Below are 24,307 nucleotides of genomic sequence, written 5' to 3' on the forward strand. Positions count from 1 at the left end.
GTTCAAATCCGGCCTCAGACACTTAACACTTACTAGCTGTGTGACCCTGGGCAAGTCACTTAACCACAATTGCCTCACTAAAAAAAAAAAAAAAAAAAAAAGTGGAGACCAACCTATAGGTGGCAGTGGTGATACCGATATAGGCCTGCCCATGCCACTCCTTGGCTTGAAATGCTTCCTGGCTCTCTGGTATTGGAGTCAAATAGAATCTTTTCCTTGGTGTTTATTTTTCTTTCTTTCTTTCTTCTTTTCTCCTTGGTGTTTAAAAAGTTGCTTCTACCTGCTGTGATCTGAGCCAGCACTAGAATTAGCATGACAGACTTGACTAGACCAGGAGCAGAAGCAGTGACCAAGTGTTTTTGTCTGGCATATAGTAGGTACTTAATTAATGTTTATTGACTTGATTTAGGAAGGAGATCCAGAGAACCAGAGATTTCGTTTCCATATGTGTTGTCTCTCCCTATTAGACTATGTACTCCTTGAGAGCAGGGACTGTCTTTTCTATTTGTTTTTCTAGCTTTGCAAACAGTAAGCACTTAATGCATGCTTCATTCATTAATTTCATCCATCCATCCATCCATCCATCCATCCATCCATCCATCCATCCATCCATCCATCCATCCATCCATCCATCCATCCATCCATCCTTCCTTCCTTCCTTCCATTCATCCATTAATTGTAAAGCATAGAGACCATTTCTAAGCTGCCAATCTCTTCCTGATGAGTTCCAAAGTCCAGAGCTGGAACCTTGCACACATACGTCTTCTCTCTCCACCCCCACCCCCCATAATTAACAGTCATCCTGTATCATCCTATCGACTTGACGAAAGTACAGGTGCCAATGCAGGGTGCTTACAACAGTGCCCCAAGTGTTGTGGGGTGTATATCAAGTCACCTGGATCATGTACCTGTGTCACCTATGGGTTTTCTCATCCAGGATATTTAGATTCTTTGCAAGCCACAGGTGCTCAGTGTTTCTCTTCTTCATTTTCCTGCCTTCACTAAGGTGCCAGAGAAATGAAGAAAAGCAGGCTGGGAGTGAATTGCCCAGGACTATAAAGATAAAGGGAAGGGGGGCAGTTAGGTGGCATAGTGGATAAAGCACTGGACCTGGATTCAGGAGGACCTGAGTTCAAATGTGACCTCAGACACTTGACACTAGCTGTGTGACCTTGGGCAAGTCACTTAACTCTCATTCCCCCCCCCCCAAAAAAAAAGATAAAGGGAGGAGTAGGGACATGGAGAACCATCAGAAGCATAGAGCTTTTACCTGGGGATCAACTAGGAAGTGAAGGCTGTTCCACCAAGAGTGGGGCTGGGGGAAGTCACCTCCCCCTCATCTGCCTTTGGGACTGGAGGAGCACTAGAACCCCTTGGAAAAATGTCCCCTGGTCACACCTGTTTCCTGGGTGAGTGGAGTTGGAAAACAGAGAACCTCTTGCAGAGAAGTTGGGGTTCCAGAGCTTCCTAGCAGAGGCTGGGCTCAGCTGCTTGAGTGGGGGAATTCACATTAGATTTTTAAACTTCGGATTCTATTCAGTCAGTGCTGAGGGACAATGTGAGTAGGTAGTCCTTTTGGGTCAGGTAAAGTTGGGAAGGAAAGAGGCATTGGGGAGGGGGTGGGGCGAGATTTTAATAAATTATGGCATTTGGTGGGGGTGGGGGTGAGTTTTATACCCTGGATAGAGAAGAGAGCAAAACTCTAAAGGGAGAGCTTGGAGCCAGGTAACCCCAGGTAACCCAGGGCACACCTGCACAACTCAGGGTTGGAGCGCCACCTGGTGGCTGTGGATGAGATATTGCCCTCCGAGTTGGTAATTCCAGCCCTATTGGAAGGAGGCACGCAGTGCTGTCTGTCTTTTACTTCCCTCCCTTTCCATCTGCTGTACATTCAGCAGAGGCTCATGTGAAAACCCCTGCCCTGAGGTGTGTGTGTTTGTGTGTCTGTGTCTATTCATTTGATGGTTTGGTTTTTTTTGGTTTTTGGTTTTTTTGCAGGGCAATGAGGGTTAAGTGACTTGCCCAGGGTCACACAGCTAGTAAGTGTCAAGTGTCTGAGGCTGGATTTGAACTCAGGTCCTCCTGAATCCAGGGCCAGTGCTTTATCCACTGCACCACCTAGCTGCCCCGTGTATTCATTTGTGTACACATGGTTTCCCTATGGTATAATGTGAAGTCCTTGAGGGCAGAGTCTGTCTCATTTGTATCTGTTTCCCCAGGGCTAAGAACACAGTTGGTGCTTAATAAATGCTTGTTGAATTGAATCCCTCCTTTACATATGAGGGAAGAGGCTTGGAGCAGGCAAGTTACTTTTAGGGGGTCACACATTTAGTGACTGTCTGGAGGTGGGATGTAAAGCTATGTCTTTGTCAACCACAACAGACATTTATTAAGTACCAACTGTGTACCAGGCACTGTACCAAGTGCTAGGGATACAAAGAAAGGTAAGGGGTAGTCCCTGCAATCAAGGAGCTCATGGCCTAAAAGGGGAGACAACATGCCAACAACTATGTCCAAACAAGCTATGGACTGGTTAAACAAAGACAATTGAGAAGGGGAATCCTTCCAGTAGAAGGTAGGATTTTGTTGTTGTTGTTTGTCCTTCCTTCCCAAAGAGGGCCACGACATCAGGGTGATGTCACAACCTCACTCTCTCCTCCAGAGCCAACTGGGTCCAGCGGCAAGATACACATCAGGACGACTGGTGATGGCCCCAGACGTTTAAGGCAGTTGGGGTTAAGTGACTTGCCCAGGGTCACACAGCTAGGAAGTGTCCAAGGTGAGATTTGAACTCAGGTCCTCCCAACTTAAGGGCCACTGCTCTATACATTGTACCACCTAGCTGCCCCAGAAGGTAGGATTTTAGCTGGGACTTGAAGGAAGCCAGGGAAGCTGGGGGTGGGGGGAGGCGGAGATGAGGAGGGAGGGCATGCCAGGCAGGGGCCACAGCCAGAGGAAATGCCTGGAGTTAGGAGATAGAACATTGTGAGGGTGGAATACCAAGACCAGAGTCACTTTGTGCCTGGGCCTCTCCATATGTCTCTCATCCCAGTCTGTCTTGGATCAGCCATTTCTATATGGTTTCCCCCCATCAAACGGAGCACCTGGGTTCTCTGGGCCACACAGAGGGCCCTATAAACAGTAGGTGCTTAATAAATGCTCGTTGGACGCTGTCCCTGTTGCTACCCCCAGTGGCTGATGCCTGATCCTGATGCCGGCTCCTCTTCTCCCTGACTCTCCACCTCCCAGAGCCTGGGGGCCATGTTCTCAAATTCATTCACCTAGGATAATGAAACCTTGAGAGATTGAATGTAGGTGTGGGAGAGGCATCACCTGTCCTTGAGCCCTGCACATACCTGCCCATTAGCCCCTGATCAGTGGTCCAACCTGTGCTTGAGGAGGCAGACTGGTTTCCACCCCCCTCCCTCATCTTTACCCTGCTGGAACTGGGGCTCACCCAATCAGCTTCAGCATAGCCTAGAGATTGGCTTGACTCAGCCCCGTGTGGGCCAGCTGGGGACCCATCAGCCTCAGGCTCAAGCACACCCTGTCCCCACGGAATTTCACCTTCCTCTATTTAGCCCAGGGTTGTAGGCTGTCCCCCACAGTGCTGGCCACGCCCTCAGCTCTGGGTCATTTGCACATGTGATGAGTGAGCCACAGGGAACAGTATTAGAACAGCTATGTTGCTGCCAAAGCAACATTGATTCCTAAGGATGACCTGCTGGGTCCAAACATTCTTCTAATTCTGAACCTGTCCAGCTGTCCCTCCGGCCCATTCATGCATATCTTTGGGTCCAGTTGTGACTGGGTCAAAGTTTGGCCCGTCCCAAGGAGAGCCGTCCCTCCCTCCCTCCCTCCGCAGCCTCTCCTCGTGGTGTAGGGAGCAGGACTGCAGTTGGCGCTTGGCCCTCAGAGGGTCGCTGGGGAGGGGTCAAACCCCCCCTCTGGGAGGTAGCGGCAATCCAGGAGTCCAGCAGGGGTCTGAGGAGATGGGGACGAGCTCTCAGGCTTCCCAGGGTTGGGGCAGACCCCGTACTGGGCTAACTTCCCTTGTTTGTGAGAGGTCTGGGAGTAGACAGCTCCCTGTGGAAAGCATGGAGAGGTTGGAGGGTCACTCAGGAGGTGGGCAGCTGGGCTAGTGGATAACTACCAGGAAAGAAGAGTCAGGAGCCCATGTATATGAAACCTGATTATTCAAATTTATTAACATCCAGAATTATGCAATGACGCTGCAGTCTCATAACAAGTAGAAAACAGACGCGTGGCGTACAGCCGCACCCACCCAACAGCACTACACCCACAAGGCAGAAATGAACATTGTCTCCTCCGACAGAGTGACCCTGAGTGCCCACCCCCCACCGGTCGGGCAGGCCCAGGGTGCTCCCCTGAGTGAGGAGGAGGAGGAGGGGGGAGGGGGGATGCGACTAGGTACACCGAGTCCAGTAGTCTGGCCACATTGGTTCATGAGGACACCCTGAAGTCGAACATTTGCTGTGATGATGAATTATTCCTATAAAACAGCTGCAGGTTGGTGCAGGACGCCAGGGTCTCTGAGATACCCCCCGTCCTGCATGGAGAAAATGTGCTTCCCCCGGCCGGCCCGGGATGCCACACAGTGTGGGGGCCGGCCTCTGGATTGTGCTCTTCCCTGTATGTTTGTGACACTCTGCTAATTCTTCTATTTGCAGGGAGGGGCCAAGTGCCTTGGCCAAGCCTGGCCCCGCCACCCACCCAGCACAGGGCAGCAGAGAACAGAAAGAGGAGGCGGCCGCGGCCACTGTGCCTGCCCACTGCTCTAGCTCCTGCCTTCCCGCCTCTCCCTGCTCAGGGGGAGGGATGGTATTTTTAATCTCCGCAAACACGGGGGTGATGGGAAACGCCCTCTCAGGGTCTCCCCAGACGCTTCCTCTGTACCAGGCTGTAATTGTTAAAACACGCATTGGAATAGATGATTGGAGCTGAGAATTTCCCTTCTCCCCCAGGTCCCCTTCCTGCCCTCCCTCCCCTCCCCCCAACAGCTGTGGCACCTAAAAAAAGGCCTTTAAAGAAAACCAAAGAGAAAACAGAACAAAATGAGTGGTGGTTCCCTGCAGCTGCAGGAAACCAGAGCTTCTCCCGGAGCGGTAGCAGCCCCTGCCCACCCACCCCCGCCCACTGCGGATCCTGGGTGTGGGGCTGCTCCCTGGAGTGGGGGGCTCCCCAGGAGGAAAGGCATCTTCTGTTTATTTGTATCAATAAGAGTAAACACAAAGAAAAGGAGCAGAAAGTAAGAAAGTCCCCAACCAAGCCCCGAGCGTGGACCCTTTCACCGCCCACAAAGAAGGGAAATCAGAAGCGGTTCCAAAACCCACCCGGCTACCCCTACTGAACTGAGTACAAAAGGGGGCTCTGCCCGCCTGCCCAGGGAGAAGCAGCATGAGAGAGTGGGGGGCAGCCGGCCCCCCAGACACGTTTGGCTCTGGGGTTGGAGGGGAGGGTCCTGGGCCACGGTCTCTCTGGCTTGGAGAGCGGCTCCCGATGCCCCTGCCCGGCCCCAGGACAGGATGGGGATGAGGGGGAGGACGAGGACAGTGGGTGAGCGAGCGGAGGTTACGTTGCATAGTGATCGAAGCTGCCCAGGTACTCCAGCGCCGCTCGGTAGCACAGTTGGTACTGGTCCTGCCAGCAGGGGTGGAAGATGAGGTGGTGGTCTGAGGGGAGCCCCACCCACCTCGGGTGCCACCCCCACCTGAAGGCAGCAGTGCTCATGTCCCTGGCCTTCTCTTCTTCAAGGTAAACACCCCCAGCTCCTTCAGCTGGTCTTTTCCAACCCTAGCTGCCTCTGCAGCTGATCTGAGGCCCAGGACTGACCCACAAACCTCCAATGGAGGGCTCCTCCTTCCTACAAGCTCTGCCTCTCACTGCGGCCTAAGATACCCCTAGTCTTTCTGGGGCGGGGGGTCACTTTTCCCCTTGCTTTTGTCATCCTGATGCTGACTCATACTGAGCATACAGGCAGTCCATTAGGACCCCTGGATCTTTTTCAAGCAGATTCCTTTGTGAATTTTAATACTCACATCAGACAGAGCCTCATCTTGTTGGATCCAGCTCAGCTCCCCAAGGGAGCCTTCCAACACAGACCCCACCTCCCCACTTAATGTGCAGGTGCCTGTACCTCTGTCTGCACCATGGCGGGTCTCTGTGTGCGCAGGGTCTTCACGGTCTGGAACATGTCCACCACACCCTCGTAGCGCATGCGCTCCAGGACGATGCTCAGTGTGATGAACACTCCCGTGCGGCCAACCCCAGCACTACAAGGGAGCAGCTACAGCATCAGGGTCTTTGTTCCCACCCGTCTCTTCTGCCCCTTGGCCCAGCCTCCTCCCCACCATAGGCCTCACCTGCAATGCACGGTGATGGGCCCGTCCTGCCCAAACTGCTCCTTGGTCTTGTGCACCTGCCCAATGAAGTCGATGAAGCCCTCCCCGGTCTTGGGCACACCCTGTTCGGGCCAGTCTGTGAACTGGAACTGGCGGATTGTCCTTGACTGGCCATCCTAGAGGGACAGTGATGGGGGGGGGGGTGACGGGAGGCCCTCCAGGCAGCTGTCCCTGAGTATCCTGTTCTCCCTCCCAGGCTTGGGGCACATGTGAGCCCATGTATGTGTGGGGAAAAAGTGGCCCGGGAGGCCGGGGAGGGGCTCACACCGCACTGTCCTTTCTCAGTGTGACCTTCCTCACACCCACATTACAGAAGAGGGGACTGAGGCCCTGAAGGAAAACCATCTGAAAGGGGAACATGAGGAGGGATTGTTTCCATGAACGTACAGAAGCAGGCGGCTGGGCTTCGGCTGACGTGACCGGCACACACCAGGACCCCCAAGAGCCAGGCTGGCAGGGCTGTGGGGTCCTGGAGCACCCCACGGGCACTCGCCACACTGGCGCTAATCTGGACCCACCCACTTGCCCATATGCACATACCCTGGCATCCGTGACCTTGAATTCGCGTAGGATGTACTGGGGCATGTTGTATTCAGCCATCGGGTCCACCACAAAATACTGGTAGCGAGCAGAACGTTCAGCTGGCCAATATTGATGGCATTTCTCCTGGTGGGGTGGGTCAGAGAAAGAATCAGGGCCTGGGGCAGAGAAGCCCAGGGGGCAGGGGGAAAGTCTGGGGGGCAGATGGGGTCCAGGGGCCCAGCCAGGGCAGTTGGGGGGGGGCAGAGATGGGGCCCAGGGGCCCAGCCAGGGCAGTTGGGGGGACCAAGAAGGATCTGGGGGGGATGAGGGAGAGAACAAGAGACTCACCCGTCCCATCTCCCGGAGCTTGGTCAGCATCACCACAATGGTGGAGTTGTGTTCCCAGAGCATTCTCCAGAAGTCCTCTGTACTCTCAGCCAGGGGCCCCTGTGTGGCGATGTAGGCCTTCTGCTGTCTGGGGTAGCAAAGGGGTGTCACCTGCACTGACATCTGGTGCCCAGGAGCTGTACCTTGGCTGTGTCTCTGACTCAGACACCCTCCCCGCCCCGCCCCCCCAGCCCAAACCCAAGCCGAGCCATGTCTTGTTCAGTTCTCCCCCGATCACTCTCCTGAGGGCGGAGGCTGAGACCAAGTTTTCCACCCTGGCACTGGTGGCCCCCCCTATCCAGCTGCCTCTGGCCCTCCTCCCCCCTGCAGGAGCATCCTTCCAGCCAGGCAGGCAGTGGTCCGGCCCCACCGACCTGTATCCATCAATGAAGCTGGCATTGATGTAGTCTGAGCCCTCCACGCCGCGGATGGGCTGCAGGCACACACGGGTCAGCTCGTATGGCATGATGTTCACCAGCCGGTTCTTGAACTTGTTGCAGGGAAGGTTGGCGCTGATAAATCGCGATGTGTGGGCCTTGGAACTTGCCAACAGCTGTGGGAGCAAGAGGGCTTAGTCAGGTGGACCTCTGGGCACCCTGCCCTGGACTGGGCTGGAGGCAGGGCCCTGGGGGCTCTAGACCAAGGAGATCCTCAAGAGCACAACTGATGCTTCAAGGAGGATTACTAAGGGTTCCACGTCAGTGAAGAGGGAGGTCTCTGGTGGAGGGCCCCAGGGGTCTGTGCTTGGGGTTACTGATGACTCAAAGGAATCCACGGCCTCTTAATCCAATCTGCAGATGACCCCAAGCTGGGAGAGACGGCTGGCACAACAAGGGAAAGGACGGATCCCCAAAGATCACGTCTGACAAAAGCAGGAGCCTGACTCTCGGAAGATGAAACCCAAGACGGACAAATGCAAAGTTACACTTGGGCTCCAACAACCAACCTCCCCAGGACAAGACAGGAAAGGCCCGCTTGGAAGGCTCTGAGCCAGCAGCAGGGCCCCGGCCACTAGGGAAACCTAAACCTTGGCTTTCGATGAGAGGGACAAGCAGGCGGCTGTCTCACGGCCGTAAGCCCTTCTCCGATCACACCTGGGGGTCACTGGTCAAGCAGAGTGTCCGGAGGATGGTGGCCGGGTTGAATGTTCTGGGGGTGTTTAGTGTGAAGGAGAGAAGGCCAGAGGGGGTGGGCAAGGGGTGAGACATGAGAGCTGCCCTATGGAGGAGGAATGAGACCCTTCCTGCTTGACCCCCAAAGGCAGAATCAGGAGCAAGGGGGGCCACTATCTGGGCAGGTGCTGCTGTCCCAGCAGGGAAAGGGCTGCTATCAACCTGAGGAGGGGCTGGACAACCACCTGTGGGGAAGTCCAGGAGGAACCAGATGCCTGCCTCTGAGCGGTTCAGACCCTGGTGCTTCGCCCACCTTGAACTCTAGCTCCATGGCAGTCACGCTCTCCCCAGGTGGCACCTGGCCCAGCTTCTGGATGTGGGCATAGAGGCTTCGGGCTGGCACCTCGGTGTGGCCGCACGTGGCAGCTTCCAGCAGGGCCTCGTGGATGAAGACGTATTGATCCTCCGTTTGTACCATGTAGTTACGCTGGGAGCGCATGCACGTCACGTGCCCGTAGATGTCCACAGTCTTCTCGTGTTTCATGCGCTCTAGCATGGCGTCTGTGACGATGAAACAGCCGGTCCGGCCCACACCAGCACTAGGGGACACACAAGGACCGGGATCAGGCCTGGAGATGCAGCTCTTCCATTCCCGGTCCCTCAGCCTGGGCCCAAACACGTGAATCCAGGCCCAGGCTGGTCTCAAACACGCCCAGTCCCATGGACCTGTGCTCTGGGCAGCTTCAAATCAAACGAAATGTAATGGGAAAGATGTCAAAAAGTCAACTCATAAAATATCGGGGGGGGGGGGGCGCCTGGGACGCATTAAGAGCCAGAGCTTCCTGTCCTAAGGAGGGGACAGACCCCCTGACTTCTGCCTAGGCCTGTCTTCAGTTTGATGCACCGGGGGTCAAGGACAGCACTAAACTGGAGTGTCCGGAGGAAGACACCTGGCACAGGGGAGGGGCCAGACTTCTTTAAAGGAAGTGGGGGCATGTGGCCCAGACAGAAGACTCGGGAGAGGCAGAAGGAACATCTTCAGGTGTCTGTGGGGGGCAGGGGGGTGAGTTCCCTAAGCCTCTTTGGGGAGGAGAAGGGAGTCGTGTCCAGGTAGAGGATGTGCTCGTTGGACTGAGGGTCCATCTGAGCTCAGGACCACAAGACTCGTCACTCTGGCCTTTACAGCTGTGGGACCCAGGCCTCGGTTTTCTCATCTGGACCCTGGACCCTGGACCCCTGCCCCACCCAGCGTGAGGAAAAGGGGCTCTCAGGTGCAGGCCTCACTTCCCAGCGTTCTCCGACCAGCTCCCATGCTACTCCCTCCAGTCAGTGTCATTGCTCACATGCTCTTTTGCATGGCCCTGGAGGGGCAGCACCTCTTCCTGGGGCTGAGCTAGGCCTCCTTCCACTCTCTCCCCATTGTTAACAGAGCTTTGCCTGAGACCTGTCTTGAATATGCTCCTTCCTCTCCTCTGACACTGCCCCCAGCCCGGTGCCAGCTCTCCTCACCTCATACTGGCACCACTGCCATAGCTGCTGGGGTGGGGTGGGGTGGGGTGGAGGGCCTGCCTGCCTGGAGCCTTTCCCCGCTCCAAACCACCCTCCATTCAGCCACTGAAGTGACTTTCCCACTGCTCAGGTCTGATTAGGCCATCTCCCACCACTCCATAAATGCCAGTGGCTCCCTATCACCTACAGGATCGAAGACAAAGCGCTCTGACACTCCAAGCCCTTTTTAACCAGTGACACTGGCCTGGCTGGCCCATCTGTCAGGCCTTGCCCCATGCCAGGAAGGCTCTGACTCCTGGCTGCCTGGAAGCCTGTCCCACCCCCTCTCAATTCTAGGGCTTTCCCTCTTTTTTCCTATTTTCCCTGCATGCAGCTTGTTTCTACATATTTGTTTGCTTGTCTCACCCATTAGATTGTAAGCACCTTAAGGACAAGGCTCGTCTTTTGCCTCTTTTTGCATCTCCAGTGCTTAGCATAGTAAATGTTTAATAAATACTTACTATGCAGATTATCTGTCTGAATTATGCTGGATCCCCCCGTAGAAGGTGAGCTTCCTCACCACAGGGATTGTTTTGTTTTCAGTCTTTATATATCTAGCACCAGGAACTGGGGCCTGGCACAAAGAAGGTGCATAATAGCTGTCCTTTTCTGAAATAAAGGAAGCTAAATAACTGGAAATTCATTGTCCATGATCAGGCTGTACCAATGTTAATAACAATGACTACACTACCTAATTAAAGGATTTGGTGCCACAGCAATCAAAATACTAAGAGATCACATGACAGTTTGACAGTATCATCAAAAATCATATAGAGGGACAAAAGGTCAAGAATCTAAAGAAAACAGGGGGCAGCTAGGTGGCACAGTGGATAAAACACCGGTCCTGGATTTAGGAGGACCTGAGTTCAAATGCGGTCTCAGACACTTGACACTTACTAGCTGTGTGTCCCTGGGCAAGTCACTTAACCTTCATTGCACAGCAAAATAAACAAAAATAAAAAATAAAGAATCTAAAGAAAACAATGAAGAAAAGCAGAAAAAAGGGAATATAAACATAGCATTATCAGATTTTAAACTATATTACAAAAAAGCAACCTACAGAACTATTTAGTTAAAAAATAGAAAAGGAGATCTCAGTAAAAAAGGTTAAACAGCAATCAATAAATGTTAGTGTTAGGTACCATGCCGAACAGTGGACACAGAAGTAAGGGAATATAGTAATGTAGCATTCAGGAAACTAAAAAACACAAACTGGGGTGGGGGGAAGTGTAGGGGGGTACAGAAATGGATTTCCTATTCTGACAAGAACCACTGGGAAAACTGGAAAGCAGTTTGGCTGAAATGAAGTTTGGAACAGCATTGCACACCACATACTATAAGAAGCTCCAAATGGAACATAATATATATAAATAGAAAATAGAAAAGGTCAGACCTTTAAAAATTAGAGGCTAAAAGAAGCAGGTAGCTTTCACACCTATGGTGAGGGAAGAATTCTGAACCAAAGGTAGAGATAATTGTAAAAATTCATAGAAGGAAAGAGCTTTTTAAAGATTCATTAATCCAGCCCTCTTATTTTACAGATGGGGAAATTGAAGCCTAGAGAGAGTAAGTGACTTGCCTAGGATCACAAAGCTAGCAAGTGAGATTTGAACCCAGGTCCTCTGATTCTAAACACAATGCTTTGCCCACTGTGTCATCCCAATAAAGAGACTTTTAATTACATAAAATTTTAAAGGTTTTTTTTTGCATGAACAAAATTAATATGGATAGAGTAAGAGAAAATGATGAGTGAGAACAATCTTGGAATGACACACATACTATTTTTGTTTTGTTTTGGTTTTTTGTAGGGCAATGAGGGTTAAGTGACTTGCCCAGGGTCACACAGCTGGTAAGTATTATATGTTTGAGGTCGGATTTGAACTCAGGTAGTCCTGAATCCAAGGCTGGTGCCAAGGCCACTGCACCTCTTAGCTGCCCCCTTGACACACATACTATTGACAAAAGTTATAAAGCTAAGTTATACAGAAAATTGATTCAAATACCTAATTCCAAGGAGTTCCCCCAAGTGATTAAGTGGTCAAATGATATGAACTTTGGAAAAGGAAAGAGCTTTGAAAAGAGAAATTACAAAGATGAACAACCACAAAAAATGTTCCACATCACTAATAATGGGGAAATGCAAATTGAAACAACTCTAGGGTTCTATTTTAACACTCATCAAATTGGCAAAGATGATAAAAAATGGAACTAGTCAATGTTGGAAGAGGGACAGGAAGAAAGATACGAATACATTTGTTGGTGGGATTATGAACTGCCCCCAGTATTCTGGAAAACATGGAATCACGTGAGAAAAGTCGCTAAACTGTCCAAAACTTGACTCAGTGGACTGCTGGGCATATACCCCAATGAGGTGAGGGACAGAAGGAATTTATAAGACAAAATATTTGGGGCAGTATTTTTTTGTGGCAGCAAAAAGCAGTAACCCAAGAGCACTTGTCAATTGGGAAATGGCTTGGACAAACTTTGGCCCATGAATGGAACGGAATATCCCCTTGTGACTTTTCCTGGTACTGGCGCCAGTCCCTGAACTCTGAGATACGGCCCTCGCATCTCTACCTTGGAGGTGCATAGTTTTTCTGCATGTTGTCTTCTCCCTGTGAGGTCCCTTAGAGCCAGGAGTGGGGTTTGTTTCCCCAGGGCATAGTACAGTGCCTGCCACAGTAGGTGCTTAATAAATGCTTACTGTCAGATGGCACCAGAAGGAAGCATGTGAAGAATTATAAGAAACCTGAGATGGCAGCCAGGTGGTGCAGTGGATAAAGCACCAGCCCTAGATTCAGAAGGACCTGAGTTCAAATCTGGCCTCAGACACTTGACACTTACTAGCTGTGTGACCCTGGGCAAGTCACTTAACCCTCACTGCCCTGCCAAAAAAAAGAAACCTGGGAAGACTCACAGGAGTGGCCACAGCATACCAGACACAGTGAAGTCAGAGCTGAAAAGGGAGCCAGGCTGCAGGAGCGCCTGGGAGGGAGCCCACTCCTCCTTGGCAGGGGTCTGCAGGCCCCACACTGCAGCCTGGAGCCCGTCGGTGCGGCTTCCTTGCTTACAAGGAGGGGCTCCGTGGCTGGGGCCGGGGCCGCCCAACCCACCCCCCACTGAAGGGACTTGATCGCTGAGCCCTTCCTCATCTGAAGGTTGTTCCCAACAGAGAAGGGCTTGCTCTCAGTGAGTCTCCTCATACCTGTCTTGAGAAGGGAAGATCCTTCAGAGGACAAGAGCCCAGAGGCTCCCAGCCGCAGGGACCTCAGAAACGCTGGGCAAATCCCGGGATTTGGCCCTCACTTTGGACAGCCTTTGTTGTGCTAATTAAGTCTTTTCCAGGCTGCCCCTCCTTCACCTAATGCTCCCACACTCTATGCACTCGCAACCCCTCTGGGGGGTCTAACTAGACGGCAGCACCCACACTGACCAGGCCCAAGTCAGAGATGGTCACCTCCCTCAACCTCTCCCGATGCAGCCCGAGGTCACGCTGGCTATTTCAGCCTGCTTCATGTTGAGTTTGCGGTCCACGCAAACCCCCCTATCTTTTTCAGTCAAACTGCTGTTCTAGCTAAGCCTCTATTGGGAAGTGAATCTGGCCAACCCAATGGTCAGACCTGGCATTTCTTCCAAGGGGACCTGGCCTGATGCTCAAGGCCATCAGACATTGTGGAGCTTGGGGAGCAGTCGGTCTCCAAGAGCAGACCAAAGTACCCCTGTGCCCGGCCCCTCGCACAGGCCCTCACCTGCAGTGTACCACCATGGGCCCAGCATCCAGGGGGTTGCAGGCCTTGACCCTGCGCAGGAAGGCCAGGGTGGGGGTTGGGTACTCAGGGACCCCGTGGTCAGGCCAGGCCAGGAACTGGAACTGCCGAAGCTCCCGCTTCTCACTGGAGCCGGTCTGGCAGGAGAAGCGTGGGCCAGGGCCGGGTGTCATTGTGAGTTGTCCATGCTGACGTCCAGCCCATTCCCCGCCTGCCACCCCCTCCTCCACCCCCTCTTCTGGGCCCTCTCTGCACCCTGCTTCCCATCTCTCCCTGGGAACCCCCTTGGGGCCCTGGCACCTTATAGAGGGCGAAGGTGCGGACGGTGTAGGTGGCCAGCTCCACAGTGTCCAGCAGCGTCACCTGGACGAACCCGTAGGTCTCAGTGCCCCGGCTCGGCCAGTACTGGTCACATTTCACCTGCGACAGGGACGGGCAGGGCTGGATGTAAGGGCTGGAGGTTCCCAGGATCTTGCCCCGGGACGGGACTCCTGGACCACTCCTCTCCCTGCCTGTCGAGGGTCAGCCAGCAGCCAGTCCTGGTCACAGTGGGTCCGGCCCATTTGCTGCTACATTTCTCTGTCATGTTCATGAGGTATTTCCAGGTGCCCCCTCCCAGTGACACACACCAGATTCTCAGGGTCCTCAGCCTGTTGCTGACGAAGAACCCCCACTACATTGTCCCTGACAAGTGTCACTCCCCTGCTGTTCGGAGATTTCCAGTGATGGGGAGCTCACCACCTCCCCAGCAGCTCATTCCTCTTTGGGCAGCTTTCCTCAACACCTGCGCCTCCCACCCGCTGCTCGTGGCTCTGCTTCAGGGCCTGCTAGAACCAGGCCAATGCTGGCCTGGTGACGCCGGCCCTCCTCTCAGCCCCCTCTGCCGCTCACCCGGGACTTCTCCTCCAGCCTCGTCATCATGACAATCGTGGCCGTGCGCTGCTCCCACACCATGCGCCAGAAGTCGCCAAGGGTCTCGGGCAGGGGCCCCTGGGTGGCAATGTAGGCATTCTGCTTACGGTAGCCGTCGATGTAGTTGGCATTGATGTAGTCGCTGCCGGGGACCCCTATGGGAGCCAGGGGCACACACAAGAGTGTGACTGCTGCTGGCACGGCCTGGGGTAAGGAGTGGGAGAGCTGGCCTCTGGGCAACCCCCGCCCCACCTTGGTCTTCCCTTCCGTAAAATGGGTGGAGGGTCCCCCAGCTCACCATCAATGGACGTGAGGATGACTCGAGAGTGGTCATAAGCGATCACGTTGGCATAGCGGTTCTTGGGCTTGTTGACCTCCAGGTTGGAGTTCTCCCAGGTGAACTGCTGCCCAGGGTCAATGGACTATGTGGGGAGAGGAGCAGGCAGAGCTTCAGCAGCAGGCAGACGGGCACGAGAGCCTCCTGCTTAGGCTCTGCGTCCACCCCCGCCCCTCTCCACTTAGTTCTGATGCTGCCTCTTCTGGGAAGCCTACCCTGATTCACTCCCCCTTCCCTGCACAGGTGGCCTGTGTCTGCCACGCATGGGAAGTCCCAGGGGCAACGGAAGGGCACTGACCAGGTCAGAGAGAGGAACCTATGTGGGACTGGTCCTTGCAGAGAAAGAGAGATGAAAGTAGGGCTTCATTGGGGCACTCCAAGTGGGGGAAACAGCATAGACAAAGGTGAACACAAGGCCTTGAGTGCAGCCCTAGGTGGTGATGTGGCCTGTGCTCACCAGAGCCCTGTATAATTGCCAGTCTGAGCACACACAGTTGGGGGGGGGCACTTCCTGAAGATGCCCTGTGGTTTATTGGAGATGGGGTTAAGGGGGAGAAAAGGGCCTGGACTGAACCAAAGGTCTCGGGAATGGGAAGGCAGATGTGAGAAGCTATGTGGGCAGCTGGGACAGGACTTGACCAGTGAAGAGATATGGGAATGGGGGAGGGAGGGGGGGGCTGGGATGGGGAAGATGGCAATAGGAGTGAGGGCAGGACCGGAGCTGGGCCTCAGCTTTGGCGGAGCCCCCAGAAGCCTCTCCTGACATATCAGGGCTTCTCAGCACAGGGAGCACACTCTTTTGCTGGGAGATGAGCCTCCCACCTCCCCAGCTCTCCTTAAGGGCCCAGACCAGACCTGACAGCATGTCCCCTCATATGGGGAACCCCCTGAAGGCAGGGCCCAGGTCACCCCCAATCCCGAGGAGGATGGCACTCCCTTTAAAACAGCCCTCTCCCCATAGCTCTGTCCTGTCCAGCTCCTCTTGCACCCTTAACTGGGGGCCTGCTTAGGGTCCCCCCACCCCACCCCAGGCCAGAGTCAGTGTCTGATTCCTACAGCCCTCTCACCTCATACTCCTGGGAGAACTTCAGGCCATCATTGGCCTTGAGCCGTTCAATGTTGTCAGCCAGGTCGGTTATGGGGATGGGTGGGTGGTCCCGCATGCCTGGGGATCACATAAGAATGTCCAGGTCAGTGGTGGGGCAGGGCAGGGTCTTGGGGGATAGCCACAATGCATGTGTGTGAACACATGTGAACACGCGTGACCATGGGTGAGCCAGCACATGGTGGTGTGATGATAGACAAGGCAGCACATGCGACGACACATATGGGTGGAGCATGTGAGAGAATGGAGGCAAGAAGATAAGGGAGGCAGGTGTGCGCGCACACGTGTGTGTGTGTGTGTGTGCACGCGTGCGTGTGGGGGGGGGAGGGTCCCGAGCCTGGGCGCTGGCCCCTGGATCCCTCGAGGACAGAGCAAGGAGGCACTCCTCCTGAGGGTGACAGAAATCTGCAGAGACATGGGGAGACAGTCAGACCCAGAGATGGGGAGACAGATGGCTGCCTGTACAGCGTCCCCAGCAGGGCCCTCCGCAGATGGGGAGCTCACTCCCTGGCCCCCTGCGCTGTCCCTGCTTCTGCCCCAGGCAGCTATACTGGGAGTCCCGCCCTCCTGAGGCGGCTCCTGGGCGCCCCAGTCTTCTCTTCCAGAGGAGGGGCCATCAGCCCTGCACCACCTGCAGTGACCACCCACGCTACCGCCTCTTCACTTGCTTGGGGTCTGCACTGAACAGCCTTGGGCTGCAGGGAGGTCTAAGCGGGGCTGAGGGCCCTGAGGCTGCAGCTCTGCCCCCTCCACGTAGGCCCAAATCCCAGGGGACATCACCCGCCCTTCACACAGCTCCACCAATAGGTACTGAGAGCAGGGGTGGGGCTGTGGCTGAGTGGGGAGCCAGGCAGCCAGCACTCAGGTGCTCTGACCCTGGGCCTCTCACGGACCTCAGGACTGATGGCTGCCCAGGGCCCTGGTAAAGGGGGTCTGGGGTCTCATCAGGAACCTCCCACAGGTTCAGAGAAAGACCAAAGAAGGTGCCCAGCCCTGTGCTGGGCACTGGGGAGAACAGGCCCTGCCCTCAAGGAGCTCACATTGGCCTGGGGATGAAAGCATATGAAAATGAAACAGGAGGCTCCGAAAAGAGAAAGCCCATCACCCACTGGGGGCATCACAAAGGGCTCCCTGTAGGAGGCAGCCGGGAGCGAGGACTGGAAGAGAGACAGATTCCAATCCTCAGTGCCCCAGGGAACCCGTCCTTCTCACCTCGCCATGAGCCTCCCTCAGCTCGTAGGGTCGCAGGTCATGGCCCCCCCCACTCACATCCCAGCTGAGGACACGAAGGGCCAGGAAAGCCTGGCCCAGGCAGTGCCCAAGGCCTAGAGCTGGAAAGGACCTCAGGGGCTACACAGGAAGCAAGGATCTGGGGCCGAGTTCAGGCACAGGTCTTCCAGCCTCCAGGGCCAGCACACTGTCCCGGGCCGCCTCACGCTTTTCCCTTTGAACCCAGAGGTAAATGCACCTTCTCCGATCTTCGGGGCTGCTGATTCAGAGGCCCAGCTGTAGCCAGACCCCAGGACTCACTCTGGAGATGCCCAGGGCCCCAGGCCAAGCCCTGAGACCCTCCCTTAGAGACCTCCCTGTGGGTCTGCCCTGTGCTCTAGTCCTCACATACACTGATGGTCTAAGAGACTCGCAGAGACAGAGAGATGGGAGAGATAGCAACATGGAGAGGAGATGGAAAGGACTGGGTGGGGATGGGAGGAGAAGCCCCAAGAGGAAAGGGAGAGAATGGCCCAGGCTGGAAAGATGGGTCACAGAGAAGATGAGACACGAGAATACAGAGACGCAGGAAGCTCAGAAACTAACTTGAGATGTTCGGGCAGCTGGGGGCACTGGAACCTGTGAAGAAAAGACAGACAGAACTCGGGGCGCGAACGAGGGCACACGCTAGGCCTCACCCCCCGGGCTGCTCGTGGTCCCCAGAGCAGGGCCCAGGCCAGCACTGCAGGGACGGTCAGAGAGTCAGGAACAGGAAGGAGGGATGACAGAGGCAGGGAGGCTAAGAAGGCCAAGGAGGCTGGGGCCAGGGACGAGGGTGTAGAGTAGGCCTCAGACCAAAGCAGGAAGGAGGGATAATGGAGAGGGGGAGGCCAGGGCCAGGGACGAGGGCATAGAGTAGGCCTCAGTCTGGAGCAGGAAGGAAGAAAGATGGGAGGGGGGGACAGAAATGACACGGTCTGAGCTTAGCCCCTCTTGGGGATCAGGCAAGGTCCTCAGAGGCACTGAGTGCAAGTCTGACCTGCCTAAGAAGCCCCTGGACAGGAGGGCTGACTGTGGACATCCAGCTGGGGCTTGGAGCCCTCCAGAGACAGGAAGCTTACTACCTCTACTCAGGGCGAGGGACAGGTCTGACATCAGGCCCCACTGCACCATGTTCTGAGGCCAAGCAGAGCAGCCTAGCCTCGGGTCATCTTCCTGGCACTGGGCTGGCCAGGGACACAGGCACTGCAGATTTCCAAGCCCTACACAAGGCCTGGAAGCAGCGAGGATGAGCCCAGCTCAGCCTCCCCTCCCACCCCCCCCCCCCGACCCTGGCAGCTCCCAAAGATCCTACCTGGGGTCTGGTAGTTGAGCCTTCTCATCTCCACAGGGTCAGAGGAGTGTGCCAGCAGCGAGTCCTTCAGCCCCACAGACTGCTCATCCTTGGCCGAAGGAGAGTTGGTCCTTTTCCTAAGAGGGCAGAGAAACGTCCTCTGGGTGGGGTGGCCTGGGATCTGGCAGTGGTGGGGAGCCAGGGCAGAGTGAGGGGGAGGGCAGCCAGAGTCCCGGCTGGACCTTGGAGCCCTGAAGACATGACATGGACGGCATGCAGATGACATGATCAGCACGGGGACAAGCACACCAAGCCCGGGTGAGCTCCCTGAAAACTTGCCTCAGCTCATCCTCCGCCAGGGAGGAGAGAGCCCAGCCTGGCTTACTGTGCCATGCTGGCCATAGACGGGACCCTCTCTGGTCTCAGACATCTGGGTGGGACGGCAGAGATCCAGGAGATGAGAGGAGCCAGGGAATGGCCCCACCCTCCACCTGCCCAGGCTGGCCAGGGGCACGTTCTTGCAGGCCAGGCCCTGGAGGTGGGGAGGGAGGGGGCATTGAATTGCCTACTTCTCTCTTTGGTCATGCCTGGTCCCAGCTTCCCAGGCTGGCCCTGTCCTCGTCTCCTGCCTCAGTCGCTCCAGACTGGCCCTTGGCTTTGCCCTCACCACACTGGCTACCTTAGGCTATGCTCTGTCATCATCTCCATCTCCACCGCTAAAGCCCTGGAGCCGGCAACACCCCCTTTCCCTGATCCTGTGGCCTCTGTACAGCCATCTCTCTGGCCCCTCTTCCTGGTCATTCTCTAATCCCTCAGAGACCGACCCATCAGTGTCCTGCACATCCTGATCCATCTGTGACTGATTCTTCTTCACCCTCTTCCCAAAACACCCATGTGGGCTGGTGCCAGGAGTGTGTCCACATCCCTGCCCTCCCTTTATTCCTGCCCCCACCAGCCCGTCCTAGTGCCATGCTCAGGCTCCAAATGCCTCATTCTCTCACCCTCACCTCTCTTGAATGTGCTCCCTTCCCTCCTCTGACATGGCCTCCCCCCATTCCTGGTGCAGGCCCATAACACCTCACACCTGCAACAGCTGCTAGGGGATCTGCCTGCCTCAAACAGGCTGCCCCACTCAGTCACCCAAGTAGTTCTCCTAAGGGCAGGTCTGACTGCGTCACTCCCCTACTCAATGAACTTTAGTAATGCCCTGCCTACTGCCTGCAAAGTTAAGTTCAAACAACTCCGGCTGTAAGGGCCCCTACAACCGGCCTCACCTCACACCACTGGCCTCCAAACACCGTCCCAAGCCCACAGCAGGCTCTGGTCACTCCCCATCGGGTAGTGCCCTGCACAACCTGTATCCCCTGCCTGAGTCATTCTCTCCCATCCCTCAGACTCAGCCCAGGGGCTGCCTCTTCTAGAAAAGGCTCCCTGATCTCCTCAGGCCCCTTCTTGTACCTCGCTTTCCCAGCGCTGTGTCTTGACAGTTGTGCTGGCGGCTCATGGGCCTCCAGATGAGCCACTGTCCAACAAGGGCAGCCACAGACTCTTCCCACCTCTCCCCATCTCCTGTGCTAAGCAAAGGGCGCTGAACGTAGCAGATTCATGGTCAAGGTTTGCTGAATGGATATGTGTGTCAAGGTTCACATGTTGTGTGTCTGCCTGGCTTGACTTCACAGATGAAGAAACTGAAGTTCATCAAGGTTGCTAAAAGGCAGAGACTGGCTTCCAGCTGCCTGACTGAGGTTAGGGTCCTGCACCCTCTAGGGAGAACATCCTGCCCCTGGGTAGGCCCTTTGCTTGCAGATGCAAGGAGGCCCTGGCTAGAAATGGGCCAGGGGGTTGAGAAATTAGCATTTGCTGGTCCAGGCAAAGCCCTCAAGTCCCTGGGTCACAAAGCATGGCTCTACTGGGCCCCCAGGATCATGGGAGTGTGTGTGTGAACCAGCAAGCAATGAGGAGGTGGGCTCTGCTGGGCCATGAGAGAATGCTGGAGAGATGTGAATTGGCAAGGGAGGGAGTCCCTGCTGCTGCTCCTGGGGAAACTGAGCCAGGGCTGTGTCTGTCTGTTCCAGCGAGGACTCAGGAAGAAAGGCTATGGGGGCGTGAATTAGCGCAGGAAGCTGGGAGCGCAGAGCGGGGTCTGAGTTCTGGTGGCTCAAGCCAGGGTGGGTCTTGCAGGTGAGGGGGCAAGAAGACAAAACGGGTTCCTACCTTTCTTGTTTACTAGATCCAGAGACAAGCAAGGACAGAAGAGAGGAGCCGTCAGTATTATCAGAGAGCCCAGGGCCCCACAGGACACGCATGATCCCCGTCAGTGAGCATGGGGAGGCCCTGGCGTGCCTCCCTTTCCTGGGATGTCTGCACTGAGCCAGCCCCCTCCACCGTGGCCATACACAGCACCCTGCGGGGCCCTGGAGGTCAGCAATGAGGCACGAGCTCCCAGATACATAGACGGGCACACGCATGAAGACATAACACGTGGACAAGAGGGATGTGGACGCCTGAGGGCAAGGACCATCAACTATTTCATCTGTCTCTCTTCCCTACGTCTGGCAGTGGGGGCTCGGAGTGGCCCCAGGGCCATCTGCTGCCACCCCTCACTGTACAGTGGGACTGAGAGTGGAGGGGTCACGATCACCCAGCAAGGAAGGCCTGCTGTACACGGGAGCAAACACAGCCAGCCCTGTGCTCACACACACACTACACCCCTACACACGTGCACACCCACACCCACAGATACACACACGTGCACACCCACCCGCCCCTTACACTCCCACATATGTAGACACACCCCAATACACACGCGTGCAGACACCCACACGTGCAGACACACCCCTCCCCCAATAGCCCCGCCCTCACCTCTTGAAGAGGAGAATGGCGATGACGATGAGGATGATGAGGATGACGGCCAACACAGGACCCATGACCCACAGCATCTCGGGCTCGTCCTGCTGCTTGGCGGACGACACCTCCACAAGGATCTCATCGGAGTAGGGGCTGGCCGCGTACTGCCGCTGCGAGGGGGGGCACAGCTGTGAGGGCTGGGACCGAATGCAGACGCAGGGTGTGGGAGGGTGGTCGGGGGAATGTGGGGGCGGCCTGACCTCAGAGGGAAGCAGCGTGAGGCTGGGCTAAGAGAGCTGTGGAGGAGTGGGACCAGAGGACTCGGGGGCAGACTGGGGTTGTTGGCAGGAGGACAGCATCGGGGGGCGGCCAGGGACCAGAGAAGGGGAAAGGGCAGAAGCACAAGGACATAGACATGAGTGGAGAGGAATTGGGAAGAGCCAAGAACACGCCTGAGGAGGAGGGAGACCAGACCCAAGTGGGGGTGAAGAGTCATGGACCAGGGGAGGAGGCACAAGGGCACTGGGGCAATGGGGGACAACCCCCGCCCTCTGGGGTTCTGGCTGTCCCTCACACGGCCCCCGTGGCCTTTCCCAGCCCCTGCCCATCAGCCTTCTACTCAGGAGCCCTGCCTCCAGCCCCTCCCCTCCCCCCTTCCTTCTCTGCTGCGCCTCAAACATGGGACTTGAGGGGCAGGCCTAAGCTCGGCAGCTACCGGATGCCTCTGGGTGAGACCGGATGCCTCTGGGTGAGAATGCCGGTCAAGGTGGCAGAGAAGGCCAGCCACGCACTGGGCACGGGGCGCAGACGGAGATACTTCCCGTTCAGAAGCCATCGGTAAATGTGGTTGGGCCAAGGCAGGAATAGCCCCGGTGGGAGCCCGGAGGGCTTTTGCTACATCACTGAGACGCTACCGACTCTCCAGTTACAATGGCTGTGATCTTCTTATGAAATCAGGGCCCCGAGACCCCGTCCCCAGCAGAATGGCATCTGCCCGCTGAGCGCGGCAGAGAAAACCGGCGGCATCTCTCTCCAGCGGGTGAGCAAGCTCCGTGTCCCATGGCCTTCTCCACCCCCAGCCCCGCCACTCCCTCACACGCGCCCACTGCTCCCTCACACTCACCGTGTCACCAGCCTCCAGCGCGGCCAGCACGAAGCAGTGGTAGCTGAGTTCTGGGGACAGAGGCCGGTTGTAGAAGCCATTGTAGCTCTTCTTGTCTCCGAGGGTGAAGGTCTCAGGCAGCTCATCCACCTGAGCTGCCACATAGGGCTTCAGCCGCTCTATCTGCCGCCGCCGCCGTGCCACTGTACCTCCCTGGCCGATGGCCTCCAGCAGCTGGAAGTAGGGGACAGGGCTGGGGAGGATGCCAGGCACCAAGCACTCTCTTACATACCCTCCCTGAATTGCCTCCTTGAACCCAGGAAGGGCACACTGAAGCTGCTGACCCTGAAACCTTGGGTGTTGCAGACAGAGCTGAGTTCAAAGGCTAACCACCTCTAGCAGCCCAGGGAAGGAGTCCAAAAGCTGACCACTTTTGCCCCTGCCCAAAGGCCTTATTCCTACCTGATCCAGCTCTAGCTCGTCCGGTGTCTGCCAGCGTGGGCTGAGGGGCCCGCTGGCCAGGCGGTCAATGGGCACCACCACAATGTAGAACCACCTAGGACAGACAGGAACCCCGAGGGTCAGCCCCACGGCCACTGCTCAGACACACTCACGCAAGACCTCTCCGGGAGGCTGCGGATGGAGGATGGTGCCTGGCTGGAGGCATCACCACCAGGTCAGCTGGAGGTACTCACCTGATGGCTGATTTGGTCTCTACCCTGGGGAGCGTGAGAGTAAAGCGGCCATCCTCCATGTACTTGGCCATGGGCAGGGGCTTCTGCAGCAGGAGGTCAGGGGCCGTGCGGATGGACACCAGATGCTGTAGGCCGCCGGCACTGCTCCCACGACTCATCAGCACAAATGAATACTCGGTGTTGGGTTGCAAATCCCGGATCAGCTTCTTCATGGAGTGACCGTCTACCTCCACACTCTGTCCATTATAGAGGATCTGCGGGGCAGGAGGCCAGAGGCCTAGCTCAGCTCTGACCTCAGGCCAGGGATCTACCTCAGGCCTGGCCAGAATGGAGCCTGCTCACCCACTAGGCCTCTCTGCTTCTGTCTACCAAACCCCAGACCCATGCCACCAAAGGCTTGGGTCCATCCACCCCCAAAGCCCGGCCTCATCCACCCCCAAAGCCCGGCCTCATCCACCCCCAAGTCTGCTCCATCCACACTAAGGGCCCTGTCCTGCCACCATTACGTATCCTCGGCCAGTGTGCATGGCAGATTCGGCCTCAGGAAGGGTACCCCAAGCACAGGGCAATATCTCTGCAGTGACCTGGAGCCTGGTTGGGGGGAGGCCCATCCTAGCACCAACAGTGGGGCTATGCCAAGTTCTCCACAGTCAGCAGGGCTGGGAAGATCAAAGGATCTTCTCTGAATTTCTGCCTGACTGGCCCCACCTGAGCCCAGCAAATGACCTTCTCCTGTGCTGCCAGCCCTCATGCTCCCCAGGCTGTGCTGCCAAGTCAGACCCTGCGCCTCAAGCCAAGGTCAGCCAAGTCTGCCCACAAACACCCGAGCCAGAGGACAAAAGAGACAGCCTGGTCCTTCGGGCGCTCACTGAACCTCGTTGGGAGGGAACCCAGTGTTCCATTCCCCAACATGACCGGGCCAGGACCTTCCCTAAAGCAGCAGAAGGGAACAGACGCCTTGGGAAGCAGGCCGGGGACAAAGGGCAGGGGGAGCCAAGAAGGGACGAGG

At 56.0% G+C, this 24,307-nt stretch overlaps 1 protein-coding gene across 23 annotated transcripts in view; it reads right to left on the reverse strand.

Annotated features, from left to right (window-relative positions):
• Positions 1-4,179: 4,179 nt before the first annotated feature.
• Positions 4,180-24,307, reverse strand: part of PTPRF (protein tyrosine phosphatase receptor type F) — a 95,188-nt gene continuing 75,060 nt past the window's right edge. For 13 of the 23 annotated variants that reach the window (XM_044000483.1, XM_044000480.1, XM_044000478.1 and 10 more), the window contains 19 exons: positions 23,299-23,552; positions 23,066-23,159; positions 22,625-22,837; positions 21,517-21,671; positions 20,869-20,880; positions 18,676-18,791; positions 17,928-17,960; positions 16,075-16,172; positions 14,969-15,092; positions 14,650-14,825; positions 14,059-14,178; positions 13,741-13,895; positions 8,757-9,042; positions 7,706-7,884; positions 7,293-7,419; positions 6,963-7,088; positions 6,384-6,538; positions 6,158-6,293; positions 4,180-5,661 (listed from right to left, as the gene is read on the reverse strand). In XM_044000483.1, the coding sequence (XP_043856418.1) occupies positions 5,593-5,661; positions 6,158-6,293; positions 6,384-6,538; positions 6,963-7,088; positions 7,293-7,419; positions 7,706-7,884; positions 8,757-9,042; positions 13,741-13,895; positions 14,059-14,178; positions 14,650-14,825; positions 14,969-15,092; positions 16,075-16,172; positions 17,928-17,960; positions 18,676-18,791; positions 20,869-20,880; positions 21,517-21,671; positions 22,625-22,837; positions 23,066-23,159; positions 23,299-23,552 (2,628 nt within the window). In that variant the 3' untranslated portion in view covers positions 4,180-5,592. The remainder of the gene's footprint in view (positions 5,662-6,157; positions 6,294-6,383; positions 6,539-6,962; positions 7,089-7,292; positions 7,420-7,705; positions 7,885-8,756; positions 9,043-13,740; positions 13,896-14,058; positions 14,179-14,649; positions 14,826-14,968; positions 15,093-16,074; positions 16,173-17,927; positions 17,961-18,675; positions 18,792-20,868; positions 20,881-21,516; positions 21,672-22,624; positions 22,838-23,065; positions 23,160-23,298; positions 23,553-24,307) is intronic. The other 10 variants (XM_044000493.1, XM_044000482.1, XM_044000484.1 and 7 more) reach the window with 3 other exon arrangements.

Source organism: Dromiciops gliroides, chromosome 4 (assembly GCF_019393635.1).
Source record: "Dromiciops gliroides isolate mDroGli1 chromosome 4, mDroGli1.pri, whole genome shotgun sequence".
Classification (NCBI taxonomy): domain Eukaryota; kingdom Metazoa; phylum Chordata; class Mammalia; order Microbiotheria; family Microbiotheriidae; genus Dromiciops; species Dromiciops gliroides.